At 36.8% G+C, this 21,196-nt stretch overlaps 1 protein-coding gene across 1 annotated transcript in view; it reads right to left on the reverse strand.

The window, feature by feature from the left end:
• The window catches only part of LOC107631768 (uncharacterized), a 28,343-nt gene extending 13,652 nt beyond the window's left edge, over window positions 1-14,691 (reverse strand). The window contains exons 1-4 of the mRNA XM_088502898.1: window positions 14,664-14,691; window positions 14,434-14,465; window positions 13,927-14,038; window positions 8,972-8,974 (exon numbers count right to left, since the gene is read on the reverse strand). Of these exons, the coding sequence (XP_088359024.1) occupies window positions 8,972-8,974; window positions 13,927-14,038; window positions 14,434-14,465; window positions 14,664-14,691 (175 nt within the window). The remainder of the gene's footprint in view (window positions 1-8,971; window positions 8,975-13,926; window positions 14,039-14,433; window positions 14,466-14,663) is intronic.
• Between the last annotated feature and the right edge of the window lie 6,505 nt (window positions 14,692-21,196).

Genomic DNA, 21,196 nt, shown 5'->3' on the forward strand with positions numbered 1-21,196 from the left:
TTTTCACATATCATGGAATCCTTTCAAAATTAAACTCAATCAACTAGTAATCCCAAAAATCAGCCTTAATCTAAACTCCATTCATCAATTATCTAAACGTCAGATTTTTAATAATTAGCTCAACATTTTTCAGCTTAATAAATAACATTGAATAAATCATTCACAGCCCCATTTCAACTAATTTCAACCCATCACAAGTCTATTTCGCAGCCATTCCAATATACTAAAATACCAATTCAATATCAAACAATTCAAAATAACTCACTCAAGATCAAAATCTCAGCCAACTCATCACAAAAAAAATCAGTAATTCAAAATACAATTCACAACTAGATTTCAACCAATTCAACAATATCACATAAGATCAGAATTTCCAACAAATCCACTACTGTTACACTATATCAAATAACCAACACATCATTCAATTCAATATAAATCCATGAAAGATCAGAATTTCAGTCAATTTGCAACCATCAAGCAAACCAGCCTATGGCAACCAGCTCAACATAATCAAATAACAGGATTCTCAGTAATTCCAAATAATTAGAAAATCGGTAATAGTTACAGCCTCAAATCAAAATCAATATCACCAGTTTAATCACCATTCACAACCACATTTAATTCGAATCATAACTCAGAAAAATCACAATAGCTAACCATTCTCAAACACATTTCAAGTCATTCTTGTCAATTAAAAAATTCTTAACTATTATTAACCATTTGTACTTATCCAAATAACTTTGTAGGCATTCTAAATTAAAAACGTTAAATCCTCTACCTCAATTAGCCGTAATTGAAGAATTTAGACGTGGTAAACCAAATATTACGAATTCACAGCAACAGCGATGCTCCATCGAATCCCAGCACCTGTTCTTAGCTTCAGTGGTGACTTAGCAGTAGTCTCCAAATAGAGCCGACAGCTACCTCTAGTAATGGCGGTGGCAAGGTAATTTACAATAATCTCTTTATACAATACAAACAGTTTCAGGGACAAGCTTCAAAGTAGAAACAAATTGGTAGGACAAGGAAGCAGAAACAGGGGACAGAGCTAACCAAAACAGTAGTGGTTCTAAGGGTGGCTTCCTGGGCATCTCGAATGTTAGTTCCCGGTGGCAGAGGGCTCCGGCAACTCACAAAACCCAGAAGCAGAGGCAGAACAGAGCAGCACAGAGTAGTATAGAATAAGAACGGCAACAGTTTCTTCTGTCAATAGCTCCTTCCCCGGCGAGCTTCAATGGTGACAGGGGCAGCGCCCTCTTCCAAACTTGATGGTTGCAGAACAACAACTCTGATGGAAGTAGGAGTCACACACGACCCTGACAGCGGCGGAGATCCTTCCTCCCTCTCCTCTGCGTGGATTTTGCGATGTTGGTGACAGTAGCACCTAGCGAACCCTCCTCCTCCAGCGGCGGCTCCTCGTGGTGGTCGCTCTCCTCCTTTCGGCGACGTCAGCAGCGACAACAGACCCTTGAAGCGGCGGCGGCAGAACGTGAATGAACGACGGCGACGCGGGCTCGGGCTCGGCTCTTTGGACGGGACGGCGCTGCAAAGTAGCTCGACGGCGAGCTCCTCGCGGCTCCACAAACGGCGACGATGACTCTGATGGTGACGGAACGCGCGGCAGCGCGAGCGGAGTTGAACCGTGGCAGTGCGACGGTCACGGCGGCGGCGGGGCAGCATCTTTTCCATCTCTCTTTTCTCTGCTCTTCGTGCTCTTTCTCTCTGCGTTTCTTTCTTCTCTTGTGTGTGTGTGTGGTGTTTAGAAAGAAAGGGGGGGGGTGGAGGCTACGTTCAGAGGCTGAGGAAAGGGAAACATTAGGGTTAGGGTTTCTAGGATTTGGGAAAATTAGGGTTTCTGATTCAATTTGGGAATTTAGGTTTAGGAATTAGGGATTTTATAAAAGAATAAGGATAGGTATGAATAGATATTTTGATAAAATTGGAGGGTAGGATAATTTTAAAATCAAATGTACTCTATTAAAAAAATATTTAGGAACATTATTTATCATCATATTGCTAAGTTCAATCAATTATTTCTAATTTAAAATATAAAATAAATATATTAATCACCTTTTTATAAAATATGGTTTAGCTCAATATTAGTTATTCAAATTAAATGATAACTTTTCATTATTTTTCTATCTCCGAAACTTTAGTCTCAATTTACAAAATAGCTAATTATAATAAAAATTGTACTTGAACATTAATTAACTTAAACTTAAAGTATTTATAAAAATCAAACTAATCATTTCTAATAAATTAATCTCTGAGAGTACAAATTAATAAAATAGAACATAATTCATTAAAAATTACTTAAATTGAACAGTACAATTCTTTTTTATTTTTCAATTACTAAAATTATAATTTCAATTATACCAAATATCTAATAAAGATTATATAAAAATTCTAATTAATTTAAACTCCAATTATCATGAAACTCCATTTAATTACCTTTAGTAAAATAATTTTCTTAAAATAAAATTATCAACAAATATAATAAATCACAAATAACTAATTATTTGATTTTCAAAAACTAGGGTTGTTACATTCTACCCACCTTAGAAAAATTTTCGCCCTCGAAAATTTCTAGAATAAAATAAGTTCAATTGAAATCAAAGAGAGCAGAATATATGGATAGAAGTATAGGCATTGTCAAGGATGAATATTCAAGGAGAATCAGATAAGCAAGTAGATTACAAGCAAACAAAGGTATACAAGAATGACAAGGTATGGTTGGGAAAGAATCAAATCACATTCTGAGGGGAAATTTTAAACAAGAGAATTCGAATGAAATCAACGAAGAAAAAGATAGCACAAGTCCATGTGGCACGAATAAAGATTATACGTCGAATCAAAGCTAACTTCACAAACTCTAACGCTCCCAAACCTCGTGAATCGCATTACCTATTACTTCTATTTCGTCTATGATAACCTGTTAGTGTTGCCATGTACATAAATCGTTAGTATTAAGTTGGCCAGACCTAATACCATGAAGCATGCAATGGTAAACCAACAGTGTTAATCATCAGACAGTCATGCAAATAAAATATAAACTCTTGTTATCAAAACAAGTCACTAAGCATGACAGACACTCAGAGTATGCAATGAAGCATAGTCAGTCCATTCCCAAGGCTCTAACAGGAACGAACTGCTCTGATACCATTTGTAACGACCCAACTTTCAGAACGTCATGATCGTACCGAAAGTAAGGCATTACCAACCTGCTTTCCTTTATTTACTATTTACTATTGAGCCTTTAGTTTGATATCGCGATTTAGTTTTATAGAAAATTCCAGAAAATTTTGTTTTTGTTTATTAAAATCATGTCAAAGAATCAACAAGCAATAATAATCTCATAATTATTAATAATAATAAATATTGTACAAATAAAATTCAGGTACAACTCCTATCCCTCTGCATAAAATAAAAACTAAAGCTACAAAGGCGAGGGAATTCTATGAAAGAAACTCAAGTCATAAACTTAACTCATAAATAAGTTCCATAATCGCTCGCAGCTTTAAATGGAGTCTTCGAACCTGTGTCACTGAAAGGGTGGAAGATTTTGGGGTGAGAACAGACCACACGTTCTCAGTAGGGAATGGGAATACCATAAAAGTAATGAAATAGAATGCAAATAATTAACATACTCAAGGAAACTATATTTTTATCAAATTCTTATGAAAATACTATTCTTGGTTTTACTTTAACTACTGATTTACCTCTTCCAAAGAAAATCTCTAAGCTCAAGACAAATTCCAAAATATAAAACTGGTCACATTAAGCATTTCTTAACCACACAATTAATTTTCAATCACAACATCAATTCTTACTCATCATCATACATTCACCAACTAATAGCACTAACAAAAGATTCAATTCAACACACAAACAAGTCACGGCGAAGCAAACAGCATAATCACAGGGAAGTACAACGAGCAAACCCAATCAAATGCAGATGCGCAAACAAGGATGATGCATGTCTAGCCCTAGTGCAGGTAATGAGCTCATTTGTCGGTTACATACCCGCTCCCGACGTTACCCCGAGTCCTCTGACCAGGTAAGGCTTCCCTGTTGGCAATGCCCCTCGCAAGAGTCCTTTGACTTGTGAGGCAAACCACTGCAAGAGTCCTTTGACTTGCAGGGCGGCACTAGCAACCCACTGCAAGAGTCCTTTGACTTACAGGAGCATACACACACTCTCACTGTAAGAGTCCTTTGACTTACAGGAGTATATGCTAGTCGTGTGTTCTCGATACCTCTGTAAGAGTCCTCTGACTTACAGAATAGCATTATAGCTAAGTATCCCAGGAAAGCACTATCAGTGGTCGTACCACCATCTATCTGACTGCCTTCACGCAGCAGATCATCCCATAATCATTCTCATTATTCATCATCACTTTCACATTCTTATGCAGTACCTCTTTCTTTCTCTGTTCAATCATACTATACAAACTTTACATCTTTCACTTTTGCAATATCTTGGCTCAAGCCATTTCTCTTTACCATTCGTTCATAAAAATCTCAATCATCAATTCAGTTCATAATCTCTGCTATGGCAATCTTGAGTCAAGCCAACTTTAAAACTATCTTTCATTTTAGTTCTCTATCAAAGACTCAAGAAAATCATTTATTTTTTTTAAATTCATTAAACACTTTTCAAAACATAACCTTTCATTAGAAGTAATCAAATAAAATTCTTTCTCAAGTTTACCAACTTCACAAAGATTCTAAAATCATCTCTCTTTCCATTCAAATTCAAATATTATTATTTCACCAAATTTCTAAAAAGGCAATCCTTTATTTTAAGCCCAAAACATAACTCTTTCTATATTGAATCAAATTCAAAACATAATTTCTTTCTTAAATAATTAAAGTTCGAAACATAATTCCTTTCCTTGGTAAATTGAGCTCAAAATATTTTAATTCTTTTCTAAATTAAATAAAGCTCAAGTGATATAATTTTTCAAATTCAAAGCTTCTAAAATAACTTTTCAAATGAAACCTCAGATTTTTATAAAATTTCGACAGCACTTCCCCTAAAACTCGGACTTAGCCACCCTTACGGATTCCCTCTTTCTCCACAAATCACCAGTCCTTTTCCCAACAATCTTCAAACAGATAATTCTCAATCAATCAGATATTCACAATTCATAATATTTAAGAACTCAATCATACTCCACAATTCCAACTAATCCATCAATCCAACTCCAATCTCATCAATTCATATTTACTTTTCACATATCATGGAATCCTTTCAAAATTAAACTCAATCAACTAGTAATCCCAAAAATCAGCCTTAATCTAAACTCCATTCATCAATTATCAAAACGTCAGATTTTTAATAATTAGCTCAACATTTTTCAGCTTAATAAGTAACATTGAATAAATCATTCACAGCCCCATTTCAACTAATTTCAACCCGTCACAAGTCTATTTCGCAGCCATTCCAATATACTAAAATTCCAATTCAATATCAAACAATTCAAAATAACTCACTCAAGATTAAAATCTCAGCCAACTCATCACAAAAAAATCAGTAATTCAAAATACAATTCACAACTAGATTTCAACCAATTCAACAATATCACATAAGATCAGAATTTCCAACAAATCCACTACCATTACACTATATCAAATAACCAACACATCATTCAATTCAATATAAATCCATGAAAGATCAGAATTTCAGTCAATTTGCAACCATCAAGCAAACCAGCGTATGGCAACCAGCTCAACATAATCAAATAACAGGATTCTCAGTAATTCTAAATAATTAGAAAATCGGTAATAGTTACAGCCTCAAATCAAAATCAATATCACCGGTTTAATCACCGTTCACAACCACATTTAATTCGAATCATAACTCAGAAAAATCACAATAGCTAACCATTCTCAAACATATTTCAAGTCATTCTTGTCAATTAAGAAATTCTTAACTATTATTAACCATTTGCACTTATCCAAATAACTTTGTAGGCATTCTAAATTAAAAACGTTAAATCCCCTACCTCAATTAGCCGTAATTGAAGAATTTAGATGCGGTAAACCAAATATTACGAATTCACAGTAATAGCGATGCTCCATCAAATCCCAGCACCTGTTCTTAGCTTCGGTGGTGACTTAGCAGCAGTCTCCAAATAGAGCCGGCAGCTACCTCCAGTAATGGTGGCGGCAAGGTAATTTACGATAATCTCTTTATACAATACAAACAGTTTCAGGGACAAGCTTCAAAGTAGAAACAAATTGGTAGGACAACGAAGCAGAAACAGGGGACAGAGCTCACCAAAACAATAGTGGTTCTAAGGGTGGCTTCCTGGGCAGCTCGAATGTTGGTTCCCGGTGGCAGAGGGCTCCGGCAACTCACAGAACCCAGAGGCAGAGGCAGAACAGAGCAGCACAGAGTAGTATAGAATAAGAACGGCAACAGTTTCTTCTGTCAATAGCTCCTTCCCTGGCGAGCTTCAATGGTGACAGGGGCAGCGCCCTCCTCCAAACTTGATGGTGGCAGAACAATAACTCTGATGGCAGTAGGAGTCACACACGACCCTGACAGCGGCGGAGATCCTTCCTCCCTCTCCTCTGCGTGGATTTTGTGATGTTGGTGACAGTAGCACCCAGCGAACCCTCCTCCTCCAGCGGCGGCTCCTCGTGGTGGTCGCTCTCCTCCTTTAGGCGATGTCAGCAGCGACGACAGACCCTTGAAGCAGCAGCGGCAGAACGCGAATAAACGACGGTGACGCGGGCTCGGGCTCGGCTTTATGGACAGGACGACACTGCAAAGCAGGTCGACGGCGAGCTCCTCGCGGCTCCATAAACGGCGACGATGACTCTGATGGTGACGGAACGCGCGGCAGTGCGAGTGGAGTTGAACGGTGGCAGTGCGACGGTCACGGTGGCGGCGGGGCAGCAGCTCTTCCAACTCTCTTTTCTCTGCTCTTCGTGCTCTTTCTCTCTGCGTTTCTTTCTTCTTTTGTGTGTGTGTGTGGTGTTTAGGAAGAAAGGGGGGTGGAGGCTGCGTTCAGAGGCTGAGGAAAGGGAAACATTAGGGTTAGGGTTTCTAGGATTTGGAAAAATTAGGGTTTCTGATTCCATTTGGGAATTTAGGTTTAGGAATTAGGGATTTTATAAAAGAATAATAATAGGTATGAGTAGATATTTTGATAAAATTGGAGGGTAGGATAATTTTAAAATCAAATGTACTCTATTAAAAAATATTTAGGAACATTATTTATCATCATATTACTAAGTTCAATCAATTATTTCTAATTTAAAATATAAAATAAATATATTAATCACCTTTTTATAAAATATGGTTTAGCTCAATATTAGTTATTCAAATTAAATGATAACTTTTCATTATTTTTCTATCTCCGAAACTTTAGTCTCAATTTACAAAATAGCTAATTATAATAAAAATTGTACTTGAACATTAATTAACTTAAACTTAAAGTATTTATAAAAATTAAACTAATCATTTCTAATAAATTAATCTCTAAGAGTACAAATTAATAAAATAGAACATAATTCATTAAAAATTACTTAAATTGAACAGTAGAATTCTTTCTTATTTTTCAATTACTAAAATTATAATTTCAATTATACCAAATATCTAATAAAGAGTATATAAAAATTCTAATTAATTTAAACTCCAATTATCATGAAACTCCATTTAATTACCTTTAGTAAAATAATTTTCTTAAAATAAAATTATCAACAAATATAATAAATCACAAATAACTAATTATTTGATTTTCAAAAACTAGGGTTGTTACACACAGAGCCTTCTCAAAGGTCATGGTGCCTATGGTGCAATGTGTTGAGAACTTTCCAGGATCCTGTCTTTTCTGAGGTAATCTCTACCTAGTTAAGTCATCCAGTTCTTTGGTGAGCAAGGGGGGTTCGTCCTCCCAAGTCTCATCACCAAATAACTTGGCATTTAGTTTCATGATTGCTCCAAGGTATTTAGCAACTTGCTTTTCAGTAACATCTTCATCCTCTTCAGAGGAAGAATACTCATCAGAGCTCATGAATGACAGAAGTAAATTCAATGGAATCTCTATGGTCTTAGTGTAAGCCTCAGATTCCCATGGTTCTTCATTAGGGGACTCCTTGGAGGCTAGTGGACGTCCATTGAGGTCTTCCTCGGTGGAAATCACTGCCTTTCCCTCCTCTATGCATTCGGCCATGTGGGACGTGTTTATGGCCTTGCATTCTCTCTTTGGGTTCTCTTCTGTATTGCTTGGAAGAGTACTAGGAGGGAGTTCAGTAACTTTCTTACTCAGCTGACCCACTTGTGCCTCCAAATTTCTAACGGAGGACCTTGTTTCAGTCATGAAACTTTGAGTGGTTTTAATTAGATCAGAGACTACAGTTGCTAGGTCAGAGTGGCTCTGCTTAGAATTCTCTGTCTGTTGCTGAGAAGATGATGGAAATGGCTTCATATTGCTAAACCTATTTCTTCCACCATTATTGTTGTTGAAGCCTTGTTCGGGCCTCTGTTGGTCCTTCCATGAGAGATTTGGATGATTTCTCCATAAGGATTATAGGTGTTTTCATAGGGTTCTCCCATGTAATTCACCTCTCCATTGCAGGATTCTCAGGATCATAAGCTTCTTCTTCAGAGGAAGCTTCCTTAGTATTACCTAATGCAGCTTACATTCCAGACAGACTCTGAGATATCATATTGACTTGTTGAGTCAATATTTTGTTCTGAGCCAATATGGCATTCAGAGTATCAATCTCAAGAACTCCTTTCTTCTGATTTGTCCCATTATTCACAGGATTCGTTTTAGAAGTGTACATGAATTGGTTATTTGTAACCATTTCAATGAGTTCCTGAGCTTCTGCAGGCGTCTTCTTCAGATGAAGAGATCCTCCCGTAGAGCTGTCCAATGACATCTTGGACAGTTTAGACAAACCATCATAGAAGATGCCTATGATGCTCCATTCTGAAAGCATGTCAGAAAGACACCTTCTGATCGATCGCTTGTATCTTTCCCAGGCTTCATAGAGGGATTCACCTTCCTTCTGTCTGTATCCAACCATGTTCTAGCTCTGTCTCTTACAGCAAAGGGAAAAAGCATAAGTCTGTAGACCTCGGGATCAACCCCATTGGTCTTGACAGTGTCACAGATTTGTAAGAATTCAGCTAAGAACTGATGAGGATCTTCCAATGGAAGTCCATGAAACTTGCAATTCTATTGCATTAGAGAAACTAATTGAGGTTTAAGCTCAAAGTTGTTTACTCCAATGGCAGGGAATGAGATGCTTCTCCCATAGAAGTCGGGAGTAGGTGCAGTAAAGTCACCAAGCACCTTCCTTGCATTGTTGACATTGTTGTTGTTTTCGGCTGCCATGGCTTCTTCTTGTTTGAAGATTTCTGTTAGGTCCTCTACAGAGAGTTGTGTTTTAGCTTCTCTTAGCTTTCTCTTCAAGATCCTTTCAGGTTCAGGATCAGCTTCAACAAGAATGCCCTTGTCCTTGCTCCTGCTCATATGAAAGAGAGGAGAAGAAAATTTGGAATCCTCTATGTCATAGTATAGAGATTCCTTGAGGTGTCAGAGGAAAATAAGAATAGAAGGATGAGGTAGAGAAGAAAGAATTCGAACTTATCAAGAGGGATAGAGTTCGAATTGTACATTGAGGAGGAGTGTTAGTCCATAAATAGAAGGAGCTGGGAAGGGGGGAAGAAATTTTCGAAAATTAATTAAAAAGATTCTGAAATAATTAAAAGAAATTTTGAAAAATTGATTGATGATTTTCGAAAACTAAAATTGATAAAGTAGTTAAGTGATTTTGAAAAAGATTTTGAAATTAGAAATCAGAAAGATATGATTGAGAAAATTATTTTGAAAGAGATGTGATTGAGAAGATATGATTGATAAGATAAGATAAAAAAAGGAAATTTTTAAAATTAAAGTTGATTACTTGACTAACAAGAAATGAAAAGATATGATTCTAGAATTTAGAATTTGATCCTTTCTTAATAGACAAGTAACAACTTGAAAATTTTGAATTAAATTATTAATTGTAGCAAGGATTTTTGAAAATAGTAATAAATAAAAAAATGGAAAGAAATTGATTTTCAAAAAGATATGATTGAAAAGATATGATTTGAAAAAGATTTGATTTTAAAAAATTATGAAAATTTGAAAAAGATTTGAATTAAAAACAAAATCTTCCCTCTAGTGTCCTCCTGGCGTTAAGCGCCCAGAATAGTATCCATTCTGGCAGTTAACACCCAAAATACTACCTTTTTTGGTGTTTAACGCCCAGCCAGGTACCCTAACTGGCGTTTAAACGCCAGTTTTCCTTCCTCACTGGGCGTTTTGAACGCCCAGCTTTTTCTGTGTAATTCCTCTGCTGTCTGTTTTGAATCTTCAATTCTCTGTATTATTAACTTGAAAAGACATAATTTTGAAAATTTTTTGAATTTTTTTAATGATGAGAAATAATCAAAATGCAACTAATCATGGAAAACTAAGATTAAATTAATAATGCATGCAAGACACCAAACTTAGAAGTTTGTATACTAAGGACTATAACAATTTGAAAATGCATATGACAAACAACAAAACACACAAAATGAGAGAATTTAAAGATTAGAGCAAGGAAATCCTCAAGAATAGCATGAAGATTAATGAAAAACATAATGCATGTAATTTTCAAAAAATTAGAAGAATGCAATTGACACCAAACTCAAAATTAGACACTAGACTCAAACAAGAAACATAAAATATTTTTGATTTTAAGATTTTTTAAATTTTTTTGTGATTTTTCAAAAATTATTTGGAAAAGAAAATAAAGAGATTCAAAAATTTTTTTTTAATAAGAATTCCAGGAATCATGCAATGTTAGTCTAAAACTCCGGTCCAGGAATTAGACATGGCTTACTAGTCAGCCAAGCTTTCAGGGAAAGCTTCGGTCCAAAACACTAGACATGGCCAATGGCCAGCCAAGCTTTAGCAGATCATTATGTTCAACAGCAAGTTTGATAGAAATTAACAAGCCCTTGTGATGATAAGTTGAAACCTCGGTCCAAAAGATTAGACATGGCTTCACAGCCAACCAGACTTCAACAAATAATCATGAAACTCTAGAATTCATTCTTAAAAATTCTGAAGAACAAAGTAAAATATATTTTTATTTTTATTTATTTTTTTTGAAATTTTTCAAAAATTGAAAAGTAAAAAGCTTAAACATAAAATAAAATTACCTAATCTGAGCAAGAAGATGAACCGTCAGTTGTCCAAACTCGAACAATCCCCGGCAACGGCGCCAAAAGCTTGGTGCATGAAATTGTGATCATCAATGGCGCCAACAGCTTGGTACGCACAATTGTAATCTCAACTCTTTATCACAACTCCGCACAACTAACCAGCAAGTGCACTGGGTCGTCCAAGTAATAAACCTTACGTGAGTAAGGGTCGATCCCACGAAGATTGTCGGCTTGAAGCGAGCTATGGTCATCTTGTAAATCTTAGTCAGGCGGATTCAAATGGTTATGGAGAATTGATAATTAAAAGATGAATAAAACATAAAATAAGATAGAGATACTTATGTAATTCATTGGTGAGAATTTCAGATAAGCGTATGAAGATGCTTTGTTCCCCCTGAACTTCTGCTTTCCTATTGTCTTCTTCCAATCATTCATACTCCTTTCCATGGCAAGCTTATGTTGGGTTTCACCGTTGTCAATGGCTACCTCCCGTCCTCTCAGTGAAAATGGTCCAAATGCGCTGTCACCGCATGGCTAATCAGCTATTGGTTCTTGATCATATTGGAATAGGATCCATTGATCCTTTTGCGTCTGTCACTACGCCCAACACTCGCGAGTTTGAAGCTCGTCACAGTCATCCCTTCCCAGATCCTACTCGGAATACCACAGACAAGGTTTAGACTTTCTGGATCTCAAGAATGCTGCCAATTGATTCTAGCCTATACCACGAAGACTCTCATCTCATGGAATGGAAGGCTCGGTTGTCAGGTGAGGCAATCATGCGTCATAAACCAGGAGGCTAAGAGATACGCACTCAAGCTATTGCAAGTAGAACGAAAATGGTTGTTAGGCACGCATTCATAGGTGAGAATGATGATGAGTGTCACGGATCATCACATCCTTAAGGTTGAAGAACGTGTGTATATCTTAGAGAAGAAATAGGCTTGAATTGAATAGAAAAACAATAGTACTTTGCATTAATTCATGAGGAACAGTAGAGATCCACACCTTAATCTATGGTGTGTAGAAACTCCACCGTTGAAAATACATAAGAACAAAAGGTCTAGGCATGGCCGAATGGCCAGCCCCCTAAACGTGATCAAGGGATCAAAAGATGATCCAAAAGATGAAAATACAATAGCAAGAGGTCCTATTTATAGAAAACTAGTAACCTAGGGTTTACAGAAATAAGTAATTAATGCAGAAATCTTCTTTCGGACCCACTTGGTGTGTGCTTGGGCTGAGCATTGAAGCTTTCACATGTAGAGACTTTTCTTGGAGATAAACGCCAGCTTTTGTGCCAGTTTGGGCGTTTAACTCCATCTTTTATGCCAGTTCTGGCGTTTTGATGCCAGAATTTCTATGCTGACTTGGAACGCCATTTTGGGCCATCAAATCTTGGGCAAAGTATGGACTATTATATATTGCTGGAAAGCCAAGAGTCAGAATCCAACAGCATCTGTAGTCCTTTTTCATCCTCTGAATCAGATTTTTGCTCAGGTCCCTCAATTTCAGCCAGAAAATACCTGAAATCACAGAAAAACACAAAAACTCATAGTAAAGTCCAGAAATGTAATTTTTATTTAAAAACTAATAAAAATATAATAAAAACTAACTAAAACATACTAAAAACAATGCCAAAAAGCGTATAAATTATCCGCTCATCAGCGTCCTTGCTCAAGCAAAACATTAGGAACTTATAAATACCATGACTAAAATTGGATAATAAAGAGTAAAAACCTCCACCTTCACATACTTGACAACAGAATATTTAATCAACAAAGAAAAGATAAACCACAGCACTATGTTCATCGGTTTTGTTTCTCTGTCTAAAGAAAATGCTAGCAAGGTTTATTTTTGCATTCAGATATTAGCATTCATTCCATCTATTGATTATTGAATTGGGTCAGGTATTTATCTCCTCAACTTCATAGCAATGCATTAAAAGGAAAACAAGCTTATACAAATAGTAGAAAAGAGTGAAACTTCACATTAGATGACATGAGTAAAGAGGATATATACTATCTATTGTGACAAAACAGAAACAACTTTGCATTCATTTAAGAAAGTAAGTACTCAGTTATTCTTTGTACTGCAATTGCAATTCAACAAATTAAAGCAACTCCAGCCTTTTTAGCTTAAGCTCTTGAAAACCTACAAATGGATCCAGTATACCTTTATGCCAGCCTGTTGACAGGATTAGACAATCTTTTGACATCTTTATGGTACACTAATGGATTAGTTTACACCTTCCTTCTGATGTTACTAGTTCCCCAAGAAAATAAATCTCATCAAGTAAGAAAGATTGAGCAAAAACATTTTTTGGATTATGAATAAACAATATCAAAGATAAAGTTAAAGTAGATTTAACTCTAAATAGTTTCTTACCATGTTATGGAAGGTAGCTTAGTGTTATATACAAGTAGTTTTTCAAGGAAAATAAATCCTCTGCATCCACAAAAAAAAAGCAGTCTTTCAACATCAACACCAAAGTGTTATTCATGACACATCTAACAGTATGCAAAAGAAGATCACTTTCATACACGGAGTTACATGCAACATTGAATTCTATAATGTAAAGAATAAAATCCATGATTATAGTCTGGATGTTAGCAGTAACACCTATTCTGTATTCAACATAAAATACTCTCATAGCCATATGGGGAAAAAATGAAGAAAAAAGAATCGAGGCCTCTTGTAATCAGAACTTACAAGAGAAGCAGCTGCCTCCTTGCTACCACCGTATAATATGCCAGCAAATATTCCAATAACAGTTGTTGTACCCCAGTTAATAGTTCCCGCTAACTTTGGAGAGGTCTGGTAAAGAAAATTCGATAATATCAATGAAACTAATAATTGAATGAACTCAGGATGGTGAAGGCAAACACATTTCATAGTTATCTTCAAGAACCTAGAAGAAAAGGAAATGGACCCAAATCAATGCTTTTCCCTGTTTACTAAATTATTTCCAGTATACCAATACAGATTAACCTAGGGTTGATCAAATACATATTCACTATATTAATATCTTTGTGCAGTGGCAAGGAAACCAGTTCACTTACCAATACCTTCATATAAACAAGGAAATTTTAGTGAACCCTATTCAAATTCTTTGCCTAATGCTACTATATCAAATATTGCAGCTAGATCAATTTAAGAATAATAATGATATAAAATTGAGGAAATAAAGAAAGATGTGAGGAGTTTCGTATAATCGGTGCAGGGGATTCTGCGTCGTCAGTGGCTTCTATGGTGGTAAACACCGTAAAATGGAAATGGAGTTGTGTACGGAGAAATTAGTTAAATTAGGTAACCGAATTGAAGTGGAAGGAGCTCTAAATTCTTAATTTCTCATCGTCAAATATGCCTGCATTCTGATCGGTGTTGCCACTGCCAGTCGTGACTCATGAAAATAACTTCCTTCCACTTTGTCCGTCGATGTCACCTTTCGTTGTGACACCTGCTTCTTGCATAGTCCGTTCACCCGAGTTTTTAAAAGAGAAAGGTTCTAAAAACCAACCGGTCATCGAATCACTCTAGCTATTGGATACTGGTTCATAGGTTCAACCGATTCAACCGTGGTTGAACCAAACAAATAGTTTTATAATAAAATAATAAATAAAATATAAATAAACACATTAAAATATAATTATAGTCTAATATAAACCTTAAAATATCATCCAAATTAAAGTACTATATAAACCAGAATGTTATGATCTTATTCAAGTACAAACTCAAAAGTCAAATAACAAAAAAAGACAACCAAACATAAAATATCAACATCCAAACTTATCATGAATAATCAAAATCTGCCATAAATCACAATGTTATTGATACTAATGATGCATGCCATTAATTCTGGATGGACTCAGAAATTAAGGAATGGAATAATATATATCATCCTGCTTTCAGTTTGCTTATTGATTCCATAATATATATCTGTTCACCAGTTTTGTAATTTATCATGCACAAAAGGGAAATTACAATCCAGTGAATCCACAAAGACCTCAAACTTGTTAAGTTAAAAAAATTTAACAAATATGGATATATCTGTGAACTGTTATTAAAATTTGTATGTGTTAAAACAGTAAAACACAAACACAAAACAGCAACAATTCAATCTCCAGCAGCACATCACCATGCAAAGAAATCACAAAATCCTACATAACTGAAATAAATAATCATGAAGACAGTCACCATTTAAGCATAACTAAATCACAAAATAGTAAAGCAAACACAAACACACATAAAATAGTAGCAATTCAGTTTCCAGCAGCACATTACTACGCAAAAAAATCACAAAACACAAAACATCAGCACAACAACAGCACAACAGAATATATGCTGAATTAACTAACTTAACAATCTAAGCATAATTAAGCCCAAAGCATAGTTTTAATTGACTTAATTAAACACAAAAATGCTCAGCAATGAACAACAGAGAGCCAAAAAATAGAGCACAACAGCGAAGAAGACACAAACCAGGGTACAACACAACATAGCAGTAGTGAGCAGAGCCATTCACTAATCAATATATTTTGATAATTTATGAACTAAAAAACAAACACAAATAGCAGGCACTAGTAATGAGCTATGTGATACAAGTATTCCTTTAGGCAATGAGTACAATCAAGAAACTTTAACAAAATTTAACAGCAGAAAAAAAATAAAAGCATGTACAAATCAGTAATAATTTATCGGTATCAATTTATCATCAATCAGTAGGAGGATTGGTGTTGGGGGAATGAAAGGGCCTTCGAGCACCACGAAACGGAAATGGAAGGGCCTTCGAGCACCACGAAATAGGAGGATTGAAGAATGACCATGACGAACCAGTCGGCGACAGTGCGACCAACGGCAGCACAATGGAGGCTAGGGTTGTGTTTTGGAGAGAAATAATGAGAGTATGTATGAGACTGAGGAATCTAGAATGGGGCTCGAGACAGGAGCAAGGGCTTCAGGTCACTCAGGACGACACTGCGCGACGGCAAGGAGTGGTGGTGATGGCTGCGATTTCCACCGCTGACTTCGACGGAAAGGGCTGTGCGAATCTCCAAGCTAGCTCCAAGAACTTGCGACGGTGAGTGACTTCGACAGAGGTGTTGCGACGGCGGCGGTGGCTGGACAGAGGTTGCGCCGGAAGCTTGAGGTAGAGACTGCATGCATGGCTAAGGAGTGCGAGAGGTGAGAGTGGAGGGCTGCAGGGTGGAGGCTCGAGATTGGTGTCTGAGTGAACTGAAGACCGAAGACTGAAGGCTAGGGTTCATTGCAGGATCTGTGGGCAAAATGTAGTGTTTTTGGCAAAATTTAAAAAACCGGCCGGGTCATGGTTTGGTTCGACCGAACGGTTCCCGGCCCATTTGGCGGTTCAATTTCGGTTCTTGAATTCTGCGGTTTCATCTTCTGTCCGAACCGTATTTATTAACTGTAAGAACCCGAGTTTTTCACGCAAAACTGTTTTAATAAAATAATAATTTTAAGTGCCCGAGATGGATTCAAAATTTAGAAGTTTTAATTTGAAAATATAAATGTGAAAATTAGTTTCAGTGAATTTTTTTGAGTCAGAAAATGTATTTTCTACGAAAGACCAAGAACCGGCAGCCGAACTGGTCGAACCGATTTAAGCTTGTCCGGTACTGTGTTTTGGGAAAAATAATATTTTGGTAAATTGATTTATTGTTTTAAAAGGACAAAAACAATTTAAAATTGAAAATCGGGCACTAATCTTAAAGGTTTTGGCCCAAAGTGCGCCAAACGGGCTTGAAATGCTAATGGGTTGGTGATAAACCCCGATTTCGTGGTTTATCTTGCGCTTATTTTAGGGGATTTTATCACCTTTTCTCACATTTATTCAATTAAATAGCATGGTTTTGTAATCTCCCTTGAATTGTGCTTAAGTGTAGAAACATGCTTTTTAGGCCCTTAGATTGGTGATTTTAACTCACTTTAATTCCATTTGATGCCTTGATGTGTTTGTTGAGTGATTTCAGGTTCATAAGGCAAGTATTGGATGGAATAAATGAGGAGAAAAGCATACAAAGTGGAGAATGCATGATGAAACAAGAATTGGGAATGCATCGATGGGCGCGCACGCGTACAACGCGCGCACGCACAGAAGTGATTTCGCATAGAGACGTGCACGCGTACATGCCGCGTACGCGCGGATGAAGAAACAACCAATCGACGCGCACGTGCACATGGGGCGTACGCGCCGATACTCGCACGTGACCCATTTAAAAGCAAAATGCTGGGGGCGATATCTGAGCTGCCCAGGCCCAAATCCAACTTGTTTCTGAGTGTATTTCATGCAGAATTGAAGTCCAAGTAAAGGGTGAGCAATTAGTTAGTCAACTTTAGCCTTTAGTTAGTTTTCTAGAGAGAGAAGCTCCCTCTTCTCTCTAGAATTAGGTTAGGTTTATGATAAATTGTCTTGGATCTTGAATTAATTACTCAATTTTATCTTGGTTTCTACATAATTTCTTGTTTCTACTACTCTATTCTTCTTAACTTGAAGAGAGGGACGCGGTTTAGAAGAAGAGAGGAGGAGAAGCCATTGTTACTATTCACCTCCTCCTTCAAAGCTCCATACTTTTGATCCGGAGCTCCAATTGACGAGCCGTTTGCGGCCACGCGAAACTCTCAACGAGATCTTCTCTTCTATCTAAGAAAATCTTGTAAGAAATTGCATCTCACATACCAGTTTTCTGCCCTAAGTTTCTGCACATTTTTGGGTTGGGGTTTTAAGAAGTTTTGTGATTTTGCTTGTTTTGGTGATCTCTAGTAGCGGGTAATTATTGGAAACTACCCCAATCCTCTTTGGACATTGTAAAGTGCTCATAAACCCTTGTGGTGTTATATCTTGTGGTTTCTAGGATTTGATTTTGGTGATATATGTGATGTTAGTTCGAGCTTTGGTGCTTGTTGGTGTTGGCTTGGCCTTTTTGGAAGCTTGTTTAGACTCAAGTGGTGGTTTGTGCATATTGGGAATCGAACAAGGTATGGTTTCGGTTTCCTTTATGTAATATGTAATGTTTCTGGAAACTTAGGCTAGTTGACCCTAAGATAGGATTGAATGTTATTGGTGTATGAATATTTAAATGTGAATTGATGTTAATTGTTGGTTGTATTGGATTAGTGTGATTGATGATGATTATTGGAGATTGTTGGTATTGTGGATGAGGGTTGTTGATATGGCTGTTGAGTTGTTAAATCTTAAGGTATGATGAATTATGATGAATGGATGAACTTTAGTTATGTTGACGAAAGTGTTGTATGGTAATTGATGATTTGGAATGGGTGATAGATGGCTATATGGATGTTGGTAGTTGGACATGGGACATTGATATTGAAATTGATGATAGAATAATGATTGTGAATGTTTTGGTTGGAAAACTATTTGTAATGTTATATGTTTGAGAATTGAGATTGAGAATGTTAAAGTGTGATGGAAAAATTAGTATGAATGATGAATGGTAATCCAAAGGGGGTAGATTGTGTTGTAATTGGAAGTTTGATATTGTTTTGGTTGGATGTGGTTTGTGAAAGTTGCTAAATTACGATATGTGAAATGGGTTGGAGTTAGAGTTGTTGAATGGCTTAGAGGTCCTTGATATTGAGAAATGGTTGAAGTAGTATTTGGTTGCTATGGTATGGTTGGTATGTGGTTGATTTGGTTTTGGATTGAGATTGGTTAAAAATTTGAGGTTATGAGGTTTTGGGTAAAAATAGATTTTTGGTGAACTTTGTCTGATCATAACTTTTGCCTCGGTTTCAAAATCTGTTGAATTTGGTTTGGAATTAAAGATTATTGAAAACCCTTCGATTTGATATAAATTTTGTAAAATTTGGAATTTTGTAGAGGAAGTTACGATCATTCAAAGATTGGTGTCGAAATCTGAAATCTTGCAGAGTTACAGAATTTTGTGATTTCTGGTACATGGGCACGCACAGCCTTGTGCGCACGCACACACCAATGGAGTTTTACAAGTTGTGCGTACGCACAGCCCTGTGCGCACGCACACGTTGGGAAGGTCAGTCTGTTGGGGCGCTAGCACAGCTCGTGTGAGTGAACAGACTTGTGAATTTTCGTACCTGTGCGTACTCACACCCCTGTGCATATGTACACTTTTAAAATTTTCATGGGCGTGCGCACGCACACCCCTGTGCATATGCACACGCCCTGTTTCACAAATTTAAACTTTGTTTTCAACTATTTCACCTTCCCAACAAGGTTGTAAGCTTCTAAAACACCATTTTAAGACTCTTGGGGTTATTTTTGGGCATTAGAGCATGAGAAGGGCCTTAGGAGAATTTATTTGGTATTACTTTGAATAGTTAGCAAACGGAGGTTTAGGTTTCTGGTGTATTGAGGATGCGTTGGTTGAGATAGAAGGAAGAGTGGTGAATATGGTGATTGCTAACAGCAAATTTGAGAAATTGATGAACTATGAGTTCGGAATGGAAATCATGAATTGATGATGGATGTGATGAGTTGAGGACTCAAAAAGGAATGAATGATCCTGATGGATGTTGAGAGTGTGCCAGGCACTATAACCTTGGAATGATAATGTTTGAAAGAGAGTGTGTCAGGCACTATATCCTTGGAATATTGAGAGTTGATAATTGGAAGTGATTTGAGATGAGAAATGACGATGACTTGAGGTTGATGGACTTGTGGATGTGGATAAGTGAGCCAGGCACTATATCCTTGGAATGATAGTGAGCCAGGCACTATATCCTTGGAATGATATCGATGAGTTATATGTAATTGTTGTTTTCATTTTCTGCCGCAAGAGTGGGCTAGGCACTATATCCTCGGAATAATAGTGGGCCAGGCACTATATCCTCGGAACAAGAGCGGGCAAGGCGCTATATCCCCGGAAGTGGCAGAAAAGGCGACATTCGAAAGGATGTGTCGGGTTGGCATTTATGGACCGACAAGTGATATCACGAGCCAATAGGACAGGCATTCATCATATGCATCTTTTATGTGCTTGTTTGCTTTGATTACTTGAGTTTGCCTAATTGTATAATATGCTAACTTGCTTCTTGAATTAATTGTGATATATGATTATTACCTGTGTATTACTTGTTTGCATTAATTGTGTTTGTATGGTGCTGAGGAGGTTAGGTAGGGGGTGGCGATGGAGTCGCACGGAGGTTAGGTTGGAGGAGGCTGTGGGACACAGCGGTGTGATTAGTATTAGTTAGAATTTCCCTAAGTTTAGATAACCCAGTTTATGGTTTAAGTTCTTTATATATTTATTTATTTTGTTCTAAGCTTGAATATCTGTATGTGATGTGAAGTTCTAGGATTGCCTTCGACGTCCCGGGACCTTACATCTTACATTATTGGGCACTGTTACCATACTGAGAACCTCCGGTTCTCATTCCATACTTTGTTGTTATTTTTCAGATAGAGGTCATAGTCCACCTCGGTGAGATTGTGGATATGGTGGGAGAGCGGAGTACGGTTCCTCCTTGGTTTATTTATGTTTTTCTTTGTTATAGTTGCTCTCACATCTTTTGTATATTTATCTTTATGGCCTTAGAGGCTTATTTGAGAGAATAGTTGTATAAGCTATTTTTAACTCTGAATTCTGTATGTCTGTATATACTAATCGGCTTAAACTCCGCAAGTCGCGACTAGTCCCCTATGATTATTATACTATTATATCTATATATATTCCATTCTTTTGCATCTATATCTTGTATCTTATGCGTTAGCTTCGTGTGAACATTTCGCGCTTTTGTAATTCTGTCTTTGAGTTATATCCTTCATTAGGCTTCTAGATTATATTATTTCCTTCTATATATATAAATATGTATAAGCCGTAGGACTGTCGTAACCTCTGATTAACCTTCGCTTTACGGCTAGAGGTAAGGCTTAGGGTAATTGGGGTGTTACATTAACGGTTTCCGATTCGACCAGTTCGACCAGCTCGACCAACTGGTTCGAACCGGTTTCTAGAATATTTT

The sequence above is a fragment of the Arachis ipaensis genome, chromosome B1 (genome assembly GCF_059453495.1).
Source record: "Arachis ipaensis isolate K30076 ecotype BB chromosome B1, ASM5945349v1, whole genome shotgun sequence".
Lineage (NCBI taxonomy): Eukaryota > Viridiplantae > Streptophyta > Magnoliopsida > Fabales > Fabaceae > Arachis > Arachis ipaensis.